Here is a 12,755-nt window from a genome sequence, read left to right as displayed (position 1 = left end):
TCCTGCGCGCTGATTGGCTCACCTTCATACGCGTCCTGTAGATACAGTCAGCTCCATAAGTATTGGGACAGTGATACAATTTTCGTAATTTTACCTTGGTACGCCACCACAATGGATTTGAAATGAAGCAATCAAGATGTGCTTGAAGTGTAGACTTTCAGCTTTAATTCAAGGAGTTTAAAAAAATATTGCATTAACCATTTAGGAATTACAGCCATTTTTACAGAGTCCCTCCATTTTCACAGGCTCAAAAGTAACTGAACAAACTAACAATTAAAAATATAAGGCATTATTTTTAATACTTGGATGCAAATCCGCTGCAGTCAATGACTGCCTGATGTCTGGAGCCCATGTACATCACTAAATGTTGAGATGCTTTACCAGGCCTTTACTGCTGCCACCTTCAGTTGCTGCTTGTTTGTGGGTCTTTCTGCCTTCAGTTTTGTCTTCAGTAAGTGAAACGCATGCTCAATTGGTTAGAGGTCAGGTGACTGAATAAGCAATTTAAGAACATTATATTTCTTTGCCTTAAGAAGCTCTTGGGTTGCTGTTTTGGGTCATTATCCATCTGTACTGTGAAATGCCGTCTTATCAGTTTTGCAGCATTTGACTGAATCTGAGCAGAAAGTATAGCTCTATACACTTCAGAATTCATCCTGCTACCTGTTTCTGCCTGTTCCATCGGCAGCCATACACGCCCATGCCATAACGCTGCCTCCACCATGTATGACAGATGATGTGGTATGCTGTGGATCATGAGCCTTCCTTTCCTTCTCCATACTCTTCTCTTCTCATCATTCCGAAACAAGTTAATCTTGCATCATTGCATCAGAACTGGGCAGGTGTTTTTTTTAGAGGTTTTTTTTTTTCCTTTTCTTTCTTTCTTTCTTTTTTTTTTTTTTTTTTTTTTTTTTAGCAAAGTCTGTAGCAGAGTGTTCTTGACTTGACTAGATGTTGTTTCAGCCTAATGATGGCCTCCTGCACTTGCATCGACACAGTTTTGACTCTGTAAAAAATGGCTGTAATTTCTAAACAGTTAATGCAATATTGATTTTTGTTAAACCCCTTGAATTAAAGCTGAAAGTCTACACTTCAATCACATCTTGATTGCTTCATTTCAAATCCATTGTGGTGGTGTACAGAGGCAAAATTAGGAAAATTGTCACTGTCCAAATACTTATGGACCGGATAGTGAAGGCACAACTAAACCTTCACCTCACATTCACTCAGGGCTCTGTGACTGGTCTTTCACTTCCTTCCATTTCCCTTTCTATTTATGTAATAATACACGCCGTTGACTTAGTTTTGTTAGCCCACAACAGGGGTGTTACAGTTTGAAATTTTCATGGTATGAAAGCCAAGTGTAAAAATATCACAGTGTCATGGTGTCATGGAATTAATCCAGCATTTCCAAAACACAGGTGAGAATTAAAGGAAATTTTATTACAAAATCTTTGTTCATCTTTATATAGGCTTATATAACAAAAAAAAACACAAAGATATACAAAAAGATCAAATCCCCCTCGTCTTCCTTAGAAAAATATTCTTGAGAATGACTTTTCAAAAAAAAAAAATCTTTCATTGATCACATTGTTGTTATAAACCAAAAGATAGAGTAGCTGTGAGGAAAGGCAGGCAAAAATAAATAGATAAAATCTTGCCTGTGTGGCAGTTTGGTATAGTTCTGGCCAGCAATGCCATGTGCAGGATTTTTTTTATATTTTAGTGGTATACAGAGAACACAGGATTTTTTATATTTTAATGGTATACACAGAACACAGGATTTTTTTAGATTTTAGTGGTATACACAGAACACAGGATTTTTTTAGATTTTAGTGGTATACACAGAACACAGGATTTTTTTAGATTTTAGTGGTATACACAGAACGCAGGATTTTTTTAGATTTTAGTGGTATACAGAGAATGCAGGATTTTTTATATTTTAGTGGTATACAGAGAATGGAGGATTTTTTATATTTTAGTGGTATACATAAATCACGAGTTCCAAGAATGATGTAGCTTTGGGTCCCCAATGGTTCAAAAACAGACTTGTACAAAGCATATACACAGACCACACTTGTGGGCTAACAAAAGTAAGATGTTTATTTAACACTTTTGGAAGGACTCCTTCAGTGCTCAGCATTTTGTAACAATCAGAGATAAGGTGGTTCTATTACATTTTCCAACACAGAAAAGTCTTCAGAACAGAAGTTTGACTTTTCTCTGTAACAAGACAAGCTGCACTTTTTGTCTTATTACCTCTAGAGAGAGAAAAAAGTGAGGATATTGAGAGAAGCAACAGTTTATAGCTGCCATAACATAAGTGATAACTGGAACTTACTTGTTTCACAGGTGTTCCACAACATTAAACATGAGTATGAACTGATAAAAAAAAAAAAAGTACATATTCTTTTTTCAATTAAAAAGATGTAATTGCTGGCAAACTGCAGTGGTATAACAGAAATAAAGCACGTTGGGGTGTGCTGTTAGTGAAAAATAATCAGCTTCGGCGTGGGATCAGCATTGCTTCTTATTAAGATGTCTATTGTCTTGATAGTGAGGTGAGTAGAACTCTGAAGCAGATGCTCTTTCTCTTCTCAAAGCTTAAGGGTATGTGCACACAGTCCTGAGGTCTCTTCCTGCATACGAAGCATGTTTGAGTACAAGTTTTAAAAATTAACCTTTAACTGATAAAAGAGTGGATTTCAATTATAGATTGGTTTTACTTCTGTTAGCTGCTTAGATGAGCACATGAACAGCCAGCACACCTGTTATTTAATGCAGTTCAGCTGCTATTTACTATTAACCCACCAAAAGCCCAGACAGTCTGGGAATTTTTATTTTTATTTTTTTTAACATTTCCAGTCATGCTAACTGGGCTCACACATTACTAAGCAGCTCTCCACTTTTCTCTGTTGGACTGAGCTGGAAGGCTGAAGTTAGCTAACATGGCTGAAGTTAGCTAACATGGCTGACTTGTGTTTATTAACTTGCCTTGGACAGAGAGCTTCACTGATCCCGCCCACTGAGATTGATTGACAGATAATTTTACGATGACTATACACGTGTTTATTTCGGGAGTTTTGTTTTAAAGATATAAATATATTTCATGCTTTTCCACTTTGCTAATTCTCTATAACCTGCTGATTTTACAGCTTCTGATTCACATTTAACTCAAGAAATGCAACATAATTCTGAAATGACTTTTTTGTTGGCTTGCACTATAAGAAGCTCAAAAAGCATGTCATAGTGCAAAATAACAAATAATACAACTATAATAACATCATCAAAAATATATTTTACTTTTTTCTGATTTATTGCTAGATTTCCCAGTCACTCTCTGAAAACGCTAACCTCAGTAAGACAACTCTTATTCTGGTGGGTCGTGCGCGTGCGCACTGAGTGCCGCGCATGCGCAGTTTGTCGCACTACTGTGTGTGCGGTAGTAGTGATGGCGTCCTCCGCAGCTCGGTGTTCAGCACGCTGGGTGACAGTCACTGTGTCCTCTAATGTCCGCACTTGTAGCACTTTTGCCTCCAGGCCTAATGGAGCTAGTCGAGCTTTGGGGAAATTCGGGAGCGGCGTGTTTTGGTCTGCGGGCAGCAGAGCTGGAGAAGGAGCGGAGAAAGCGGTGACATTGACAGGACTGTTAGGTGAGCAGTAAGGCCTGGCGGAGCAGCATGCTAACAGCTAGCTGCAGTGGGAGAGGTGGCACACACATGCAGAGCCCAGCGCATGGAGCTCGTTTCTATATCACACACAGTTCATAGATTGTTTGTAGTCATTGAAATCTCTCACATAACTCATGTGAAGAAGTTGCTTGTTTATAAGAAAATGTTCTGTTAGCTGCTGACGTTCACCGGTTTGCTGTAGAGCCTGAGAGCAGACCTGAGTGTGAACCTGCAGCTGATCCTGACCTCAGCATGGCACACAGCTCAGGAAAGAGCAGCTTCAGCCTCCCTGTTCCTGCTCTAAGACTGGAAACTAATTCCTGCTCTAAGACTGAAAAACCATTCCTGCTCTAAGACTGGAAAACCATTAGTGCTTTAAGACTGAAAAACCATTCCTGCTTTAAGACTGGAAAACCATTAGTGCTTTAAGACTGAAAAACTATTCCTGCTTTAAGACTGGAAAACTATTCCTGCTTTAAGACTGGAAAACTATTCCTGCTTTAAGACTGGAAAACCATTAGTGCTTTAAGACTGAAAAACTATTCCTGCTTTAAGACTGAAAAACTATTCCTGCTTTAAGACTGAAAAACTATTCCTGCTTTAAGACTGAAAAACCATTCCTGCTTTCTTCTTCTTCTTCTTCTTCTTTCGGCTTTTCCCTTCAGGGGTCGCCACAGCAAATCATCACTCTCCACCTATCCCTATCTTCTGCATCCTCAACACTTGCACCCACTAGCTTCATATCCTCATTTATTACTTCCATATACCTCCTCTTTGGCCTTCCTCTTTGCCTCCTGCCTGGCAGCTCCACGTCCAACATTCTCCTACCAATATACTCACTCTCCCTCCTCTGAACACTGGAGAAAAAAAGCACTGGAGGAAAAAAAACATTCCTGCTTTAAGACTGGAAAAAACATTCCTGCTTTAAGACTGAAAAACTATTCCTCTATTCCTGCTTTAAGACTGAAAAAGACATGATGTGTTCATACACTCATGCCATGTACTCATTCTGAATCATCAGATGATTGTTCACATAATGGCAAATCCAGCTTATGTCATGTTTATTTACAGTCTGTATTTTACAGGAGCTTTGAGATCCAGCTTATGCCTTGTAAGAAACATTTTCTTATTGCAGTGTTTTTATGGTGTCTGTTTGCAGGTGGAAACCCTCATCACGTCCTGCCCAGGCTGTCTTTCCACATTAGTGCCACTGCCAGTAATAAACAGGACTTTTACCAGGTTCTCGGTGTACCGCGCACAGCATCCCAGAAAGAGATCAAGAAAGCCTATTACCAAGTAAGATGTCCAAATCTCTGTCTCCTACGTTCTACGATAAGCATTTAACTCTACCTCTAGCACAATGCTCCATCACATAGCAAGCAAAAATCAAGATACGAGCCAGACACAGTGTGAACAGATCAGCAGCTTGGGCCCTCGGGACAAGCACATTTTGTGTCGTAGTTGACATATAGGTTCAGTAACTAGAAAATAAACTCTACTTTCTGTTGACATTTGGAAAGCAAACTTTTTCTTTGGGGTGTAACTGTGTTTAAATTTAATGAACCTCACTGTGGTGCAACACACGTGGATGCAGTAACTGTAGAACGAGCTGCTAAGTCCACAACCCTACCCACATCAGCCGAGGCGCGAGCTGTCTGACAGCATTAATTAGCATGTACAGACTACAAATGTTCCTTTACAAAATCAGGAACATGGCAATATGTGAAAATAGAGCAGAAAAAGGTTTGGCCCAAAGCCAACATATAACTCTCCTGTTTGCTACACACAGTCACTTCACAGATAAACATCAAGAGAAAATAAGAATGCTAGTCAGGCTCAAATAACATTTTTACTTGTGAAGCTATGAATTTCACAGCTTATAGGTGAAATATTCACCAACGACTTTTTGTTAAGGGCGCAAACACGATGTGTTACATTGGAAACTTTATCAGGAGAGAATAGCTGTGGCTAAACAGTCGTCCTCTCCCTGAGAAATCATATACGCATTTGTTTCCCTTAGTCTGCATTAATGCACCTAATTAGCTCACCATATATTATACACTGTTAGCTACCGCTTTTTAATCTACACAGTTAGGTTTCATGTGACTGCTTCTTATTCTTGTAGCTACACACTGTTCCTAGTAGTTCACGGTGGATACTGAATAATTTCATAGTGTTAATTGAATAACATGCTTTAAAGGGAATAACTGAAAGCACTAAGATTAAAATATGATTCTATAAGGCAAATTCAAAACAAGCACCTTTAAGCTCTTAACAGTAAAGAAGGAGGAAAAAAAGTAGAGAAAGTTGTAGTATTTTATCCAGCACTGGATCAATGCAGTAAGAAGTTAGAGATTTTGTGGTGTCTGTGGTGAAACTCTTAATGGCTGTGGCACTTTTTAAAACTGTGAGCAGCGTTAACTACACTGGTGTTTCAACCACAGATTCTCCCTTTCTCCAGAATAGATTCTGTGACGTACTCCGCTCTCCTGCAATCTAAACCTTTATTTAAGTCCTGCACTTAGATTTATATTATAATTGGGTTTGAGTAAACTTGAAATCATTGTCTGTGGTAATTACACTGCTGCAGAACTGGTAGATCAAGCCTGAGCGTAAAATGCTGGAATATCGCGTTAATGTTATTGTAGAATTATTACAGAATCCTACATTGTGACTTCTTCTTATTTAAATGAGTAGACACAGATTTCCTTTTCACCAGTCGCAAGAGTTCTGCGTATTTACACAAATTTTAAATGAAATAAAGTCTCTTGATTGTTGCTTACACATAAACCAACGTAATGTTAAATAGTTATGAAAGTGTTTTTTTTTTTTTTTTTTTTTTTTTTTTTTTGGTCAAAACAATATGATTGACATTTTGTTTCCTTTTTTCAGATGGCAAAGAAATATCATCCAGACACAAACAAAGACGACCCACAGGCCAAGGAGAAATTTGCACAGTTGGCTGAAGCCTATGAGGTATCACTTTAAAGCGTGATTACGGCACAGTGTTTGAGCGTTTGGTGCCTGCAGGGGCTGCTGTGGGAAACCTAATTACATGATCTGTGCCTGGTCTTGTTCTAGGTGCTCAGTGATGAGGTGAAGAGGAAGCAGTATGATACGTACGGCTCAGCTGGGTTCGAGGCGGGCAGAGCCGGAGCTGGAGCGGGTCAGCAGCAGTACTGGAGCGGTGCCAGAGTCGACCCTGAGGAACTCTTCCGCAAGATCTTTGGGGAATTTTCCGGAGCTCGAGGCTTTGGGGACTTCAACGGCATCTTTGATCAGCCACAGGAGGTCAGTGAGTTTAAACACTGATGAACAGGGTGCTGATGTGGATAACACAGAGAATAGGTGATAAATAAATGAAAATTGAGGAGGACTCCTTTATGTCTCCAGGTTATACCACAGCGCTGTTGAATTCTTGAATCTGATTGGTCAGAAGTTGTTGATCAAATTTCTATAACAGAGGTTTATATTAATACACTCGTTCTAATAAGTTATCATTTCTTTAGTAACAGCTCGTACACAGGGACTTGTATTTGCTTCACATAATCTAAGGCTAATAAGAAATTATTTAAAAAAAAAAAAAAACTTTTATAAAAACAAATAACTATTTACTTCTTGATTGTGAAGATTCACAGACAACTTTGTGCTTTCCGGTTTCTCAGTAACATGACGAGGCATTTTTTTGCTTTATACACTTTAAGAGAGAGAAAGAAAGATAGGCTAGAGAGGGAATTACTGTTTATAGTTGTTAGAACAAATAACAGGAACTAACTTGTCTTGAAGACGTTCCATAAAATTAAATGTAACTATAAATGGATAAAAAAACATGCCATGTCATTTATTAATAAATTAAAAACTGAAATATTTTGCAAATTGTTGTGGTATGAGAGGTATAAAACACTTTGGAAAGTGCTGGTATAGGATCTACTTTGTATCACACCACCCTGTTGTTGATTATTTTCCTAATAACAGAATGCCCTGTTGTGTTTTATTCCTTACTAAACATAGCATATAATACTTAATAAGCCACAGCAGCTCAGTTTAACAACAAATGCAGTCTCCACAGGAGAACCCCAGGGCTCGAACCAAGAGTAGATGTTCAGAGCTGTTAATTGTGTAAACAGTCATATGTTCCAATATTTCTGATCGCTTGAAAAAATTGGTAGGTTCAAACAAAAGATGCCATGTCCTAGGTTTAATACATCTAGATGTTAATATCAGGAAATGAAAGTTGAAATTCTTATCTGTAGTCTCATATTCATCTTTTGAACTCAAACCCAAATGTCTTGCCTTTCCAGTACTTTTGGGGGGACTGTATCTGGTGAAGTGTTATGAAGCAGAACCTTTGCAGTGGTGGGATAGAATACAGTTTTTTTTCTGTTTAGCAGTTAACAGTGTCTGTTCCGTCTGTTTCTCATCAGTACGTGATGGAGCTGACTTTTGCCCAAGCTGCCAAAGGCGTGAATAAGGAAATCACGGTGAACATTGAGGCCGCCTGCCAGCGCTGTGATGGTAAAGGCCATGAGCCGGGCTCTAAGATCCAGCAGTGCAACCACTGCAACGGCACAGGAATGGTGAGCTATGCTGTCGACTTCAGTAACCTCAGCTACAAGTAGAAAGCCAAAACTTCAGCCTGGTCCATTAACCTGTACATGGCCTCTGTGTCCCTGTAGGAGACGGTGAACACAGGGCCATTTGTGATGCGCTCTACCTGTCGGCGGTGCGGCGGCCGTGGCTCAGTGATCACCTCCCCCTGCATAGCATGTAAAGGAACGGGTCAGAGCAAGCAGAGACGCACCGTCATGGTTCCTGTTCCTGCTGGTGAGTCAGTCAGCAATCTTTGCACCAACTCTAAGATGAAAGTCATAAGAAAAGGTTGTTACTGTTAACATGGTTCCCAGCCCTCATCGCATGCCCTTTCCACACTAAATTGTTTACATGAAATGAATTAGATGACAAGAAAACTAGTGTAGCCATTTCTGCCAAGCGGTTTATAGTGGTGCACAAGTAGCTGAGTAATGTACAGTGGTAACGACACTGAGCACACAAAGATCGGTTTCACAAAAGTGAATGTAAAGTGCTCCATCTTACACGCAGAAACGCAGCATTCCTATTGTACATAGCTCTGTTCATTTGTTAAAGAGAACAAAACAGACAACGCCAGTCAAATTAACTCGTCTTCTAGTTTGAAGCTGGGATCATGTGACGACCAGGGGCCTGTGACAGAAACATCCATCCACACTTGACTGTGAAAATCTGCATTTTCAGATTTAACTGGAGAGGTTTCTCAGCAAGATACCTTTTTTGAGTGAAGCTGGAAAATAGTTGTGTTTTCAGAACCACATTAGTGTAGACAATATCTTAAATACATACACATTCCCACACAAGTTTATGCAAACTCTTTAAAATTTGCAGTTGTGAGACTGTGTGTGTGGTAAGCGCAGAAGTATAACAGTGGCACTGGTGCCAGATTGTGAGGTGGCAAAGTTCAGCCAACTGGATATTATTCACAATTTGTGCAAATTATACAAAAGTTTGTTCATGCAAACATTTGAAATCATGAACCCATTTTGTTTCACCACAGAAACAAGCCAGGATATGATGGATGTCTTACTTGTTTGAGATCTGAACTTTGTGGTGTGATGCTTGTTGTGTGGTTGGTTTGACAGGTATTGAAGATGGGCAGACAGTCAGGATGCCTGTGGGAAATAAAGAGATCTTCATCACGTTCAGGGTGAGTTGTGATTCGGTGTATTTTTTGCTCTATTTAAATATCAGTCTTGTCCTTCAAAACAATTTATTTTCTACAGACCCCACATGAAGAACAGGTATGGCTACTTATTAAACTGAAAAGGATTATAGCAGCGGTTCTTAACAAATGAAAAGGCGAGAGAGAATGCACCAAGAGGTGTAAAGCTAATAAACACCTGCTAAATAAGGAATAAAATCCGCCTGGACGTGCCGTTATAGAAAAGCAATGAATGACGACGGTGTGCTACCCAAATTAGATTATTTTTTTTCTAAAGCAGCACATCATGAAGTGTTATTTTTCCAACATCAATTTATAAATGTGTTGAAGAATAGCATGTCATACTTTATCCATTTGTAGTTGCTTTTAATCTTGTCAAACATCTGTGGAAAACAAATTAGTTGCTCTTATCATTTATAACAGCTTAGTTTTTTTTTTGTCTCTCTTGAAGTTAATAAGACAAAAAAAATGTTGCCAAGAAACTGCAAAACCCTCTGAAGACTTTCCTGTGTTGGAAAATGTAGTTACAGCATTACCTCTTGCTGGAAGACAAAACTCTAAATGCTGAACAGAAAACCTCACTGTATCAACGATTACACATTTTTCAGATTATTATTTAATCTGTTGATTATTGAGATTGAGCTGTTAGAACAAGCACATTAATGTAAACCTATAATCTAAATTACAGCCAGTATTACTGTCAGAGCTGCTGTTCTAGCAAATTAACACCTTCTGACCAATCAGACTTGAGAACTCAACATCTGTTGCTGTTGGTTAGACAAAATTGTCACTTAATTTTTTAACTTAATTTAAAGAGAAATTCCATGTGTGTTATATTTCTTTTAATTTTTTTTATTGGTTGTCAGCAATGTGCTACATGCATTCTTGCAGAACTCCTCTTGTACGTGTGTTAGGATTTACCAGGTTGAGTCTAATGTCTAGCTTTATTGGTCTTCAGGTCCAGAAGAGTCCTGTGTTCAGGCGAGATGGGGCAGATATCCACTCAGACGTTCAGATTTCAGTGGCTCAGGCCATCCTGGGAGGCACAGTGCGAGCACAAGGACTCTACGAGACGGTCAATCTTTCCGTGAGTTAGTTACGTTACGCATGCATTTTTGGTAGATTTGAAGTTAAAGTGGATTGGAATGGTATCAAAGCCTGATGAAATGTTTTGCAGATCCCAGTTGGAGTCCAGGCCGATCAGAAGATCAGGCTTTCTGGAAAGGGAATCCCACGAGTCAGTGGCTATGGTTATGGTGATCATTACATCCACATCAAGATTAAAATCCCCAAGTAGGACACGTTTTACTTCATTGTTTACATAATGTTTCCTTTTTGAGTATTCTGCTGAAACCTATAATAGCTACAAAAAAGGGGTGGGACTAGTTTGGGAAAAGGGGTGTGGCTTTAGTGGTAAAGGAGTGTGGAATCAGTGTGGAATAGTAACTTGTGAGTAACTAATCTCTTTGATGGAGTAACCGTTATTGTGCTGGTGTGCAGGATGCTAACTGATAGACAGCGTGCCCTCATTATGAGCTATGCAGAGGATGAGGCAGATGTGGAGGGAACTGTAAATGGAGTCACTACAACCACTGCAGGTGAACACACACACACACACACAGGACCGAGGACTTTGTGCTTTTACGGTTTCTCAGTTATGTGACAAGCTGCATTTTTTGTTTTGACTTCAGAAGTGAGAAAAAAAGAGGCTTGTGAGGGAATAACTGTTTATAGCTGCTGTAACACAAGTGATGAGTTGTTCTGCAGAACATTAAATGTAACTATAAGTGTATAAAATGTCTTATGTTTTGGCAAATTGCTGTGGAGTAAGAGGAATAAAACACTGCAGGACGTGCTGTTATTGGGGTGATCACTGCTCACACACCACTCCATCGTTGATTATTTTCCTATAACTGCATGTCCCAGTGTGTTTTATTTCTTACATATGTATACTGTCATCTAATTTTAAAAAGTCCTTTAAATGAGACATTTTAGCCGGTTTAGTAATTTGTATGAAAGCTTTAACATCCTGTTGGTACTGTGCTCTTCTTCATCTCTGGTCTTCACTTCCTCAGGTAAAAGATCTACAGGAAACTGAGAGAGCATTGTGGGTCATGAGGACCCCGGGCAGGTGCTGTGACTGGCTGCTGGACGTGGAGAAGAGAAGCAGGAGTGTGAGACTTCACACTTCTCAAGCAGACAGCCATGGCATTAAACACACACGTCTGCATCCACCATTTCCTTACATGCCTTATGGAAGATGATCTTTTCTAAAAGGACCCTGCTGATCCACACTGAAGATGATTTCACTAGCTTTACGTGCAGTGGAAGTCTGTGGAAGGCATTCAGAGAGCTCAAGAAACGCACAGAAATCTTAACTTGATTCAGAATGAATACATTTTATGTTGCAATGTTTTGGGTCATCAATCGTGCGCACTGTTCTTACACTATGTAAAATTACCCCACTTTCTGTAAAATGTGCTTTAAGAAGGCTGAAGAGCAGTTAGTTGTGAGTTTTTGAGAAAGTTCTGAGATTTGTGTCTGCACAGACGAGGTGAGAGTGCTCAGACATCTTCACACGTCACACAGAACACAATGTGTTACAGTAACTTCTGCTCTGCCTCATTAGCTGTTATTATTTAAATGTTGAAACATTCAAATGTTGAAACAGAAGTCACATAAACTTCTATGACCCTGTACATTAAATTAAAGGTGACATTTAACAAACAGGAACATGACGCATCAAATGTGTTGGATTAAGATTTTATTAGTCTAACAGATTGAACTAGTCACACAGCTGGTAGTTAAAAAGAACACGTTTGGGCATACAGACTGAACTATCAGCAAAACCAGTTACTAATCCTAAGCTCATTGAACTGTTAAACTGTTCCACTGTAGTAGTCATTTAAAGGTGCAATATGTAAAAATGAACGAATAAACCAGTTAGTCTGTCAAATATGGACTCTCATTTTGGTACTACAAGCTGTTTGGGTGTTTATTAAACCTTTCTTGATTAACATTTGATTTAAAGAGTTTGGTCAGTGGCATCTGTTACAATACACATCAACCTTTACATAATTTTTGTGCATTTCTCAAACTCCATCTGCACTTTGCAAAGCCTCTTCTGAAAAAAAAAAATCACAAACTTCAGGAGATGCAACCTGCTACTGTGTGAATTTGGTAAACATGACCATAATTCCACTGTTAGTCTGCGTAATGTTCAATCTGCTACAATAACCCAAATTATAATAGATAGCACTTAAATGCAGCAGTAAAAGACCTTGGTGTGATTATCGACTCTAGGAAATTGAAATGACAGGAAAATGATCCAA

At 39.1% G+C, this 12,755-nt stretch overlaps 1 protein-coding gene across 1 annotated transcript; it reads left to right on the top strand.

Moving 5' to 3' along the window:
* Positions 1-3,409: 3,409 nt before the first annotated feature.
* On the top strand, positions 3,410-12,379 carry dnaja3a (DnaJ heat shock protein family (Hsp40) member A3a). Its single transcript, XM_026916255.3, has 11 exons — positions 3,410-3,653; positions 4,831-4,967; positions 6,564-6,647; positions 6,753-6,962; positions 8,096-8,248; positions 8,348-8,495; positions 9,344-9,408; positions 10,382-10,510; positions 10,601-10,716; positions 10,924-11,021; positions 11,499-12,379. Exons 1-11 carry the CDS (start codon positions 3,452-3,454, stop codon positions 11,519-11,521), a joined length of 1,365 nt encoding a protein of 454 aa, XP_026772056.2. The 5' UTR covers positions 3,410-3,451; the 3' UTR covers positions 11,522-12,379.
* The last annotated feature ends 376 nt before the right edge of the window (positions 12,380-12,755 follow it).

This window comes from Pangasianodon hypophthalmus, chromosome 13, assembly GCF_027358585.1.
Source record: "Pangasianodon hypophthalmus isolate fPanHyp1 chromosome 13, fPanHyp1.pri, whole genome shotgun sequence".
Classification (NCBI taxonomy): domain Eukaryota; kingdom Metazoa; phylum Chordata; class Actinopteri; order Siluriformes; family Pangasiidae; genus Pangasianodon; species Pangasianodon hypophthalmus.
The sequence above is the reverse complement of the archived record's forward strand: the minus strand, read 5'-3'. Positions and strand labels throughout refer to the sequence as shown.

Coding starts and splice junctions, on each gene's coding strand:
- dnaja3a (XM_026916255.3), top strand. CDS start 3,452: ATGGCGTCCTCCGCAGCTCGGTGTTCAGCACGCTGGGTGACAGTCACT. Junction 8,496..9,343: donor CATGGTTCCTGTTCCTGCTG/GTGAGTCAGTCA, acceptor TTGGTTTGACAG/GTATTGAAGATGGGCAGACA. Junction 10,717..10,923: donor ATCAAGATTAAAATCCCCAA/GTAGGACACGTT, acceptor GCTGGTGTGCAG/GATGCTAACTGATAGACAGC.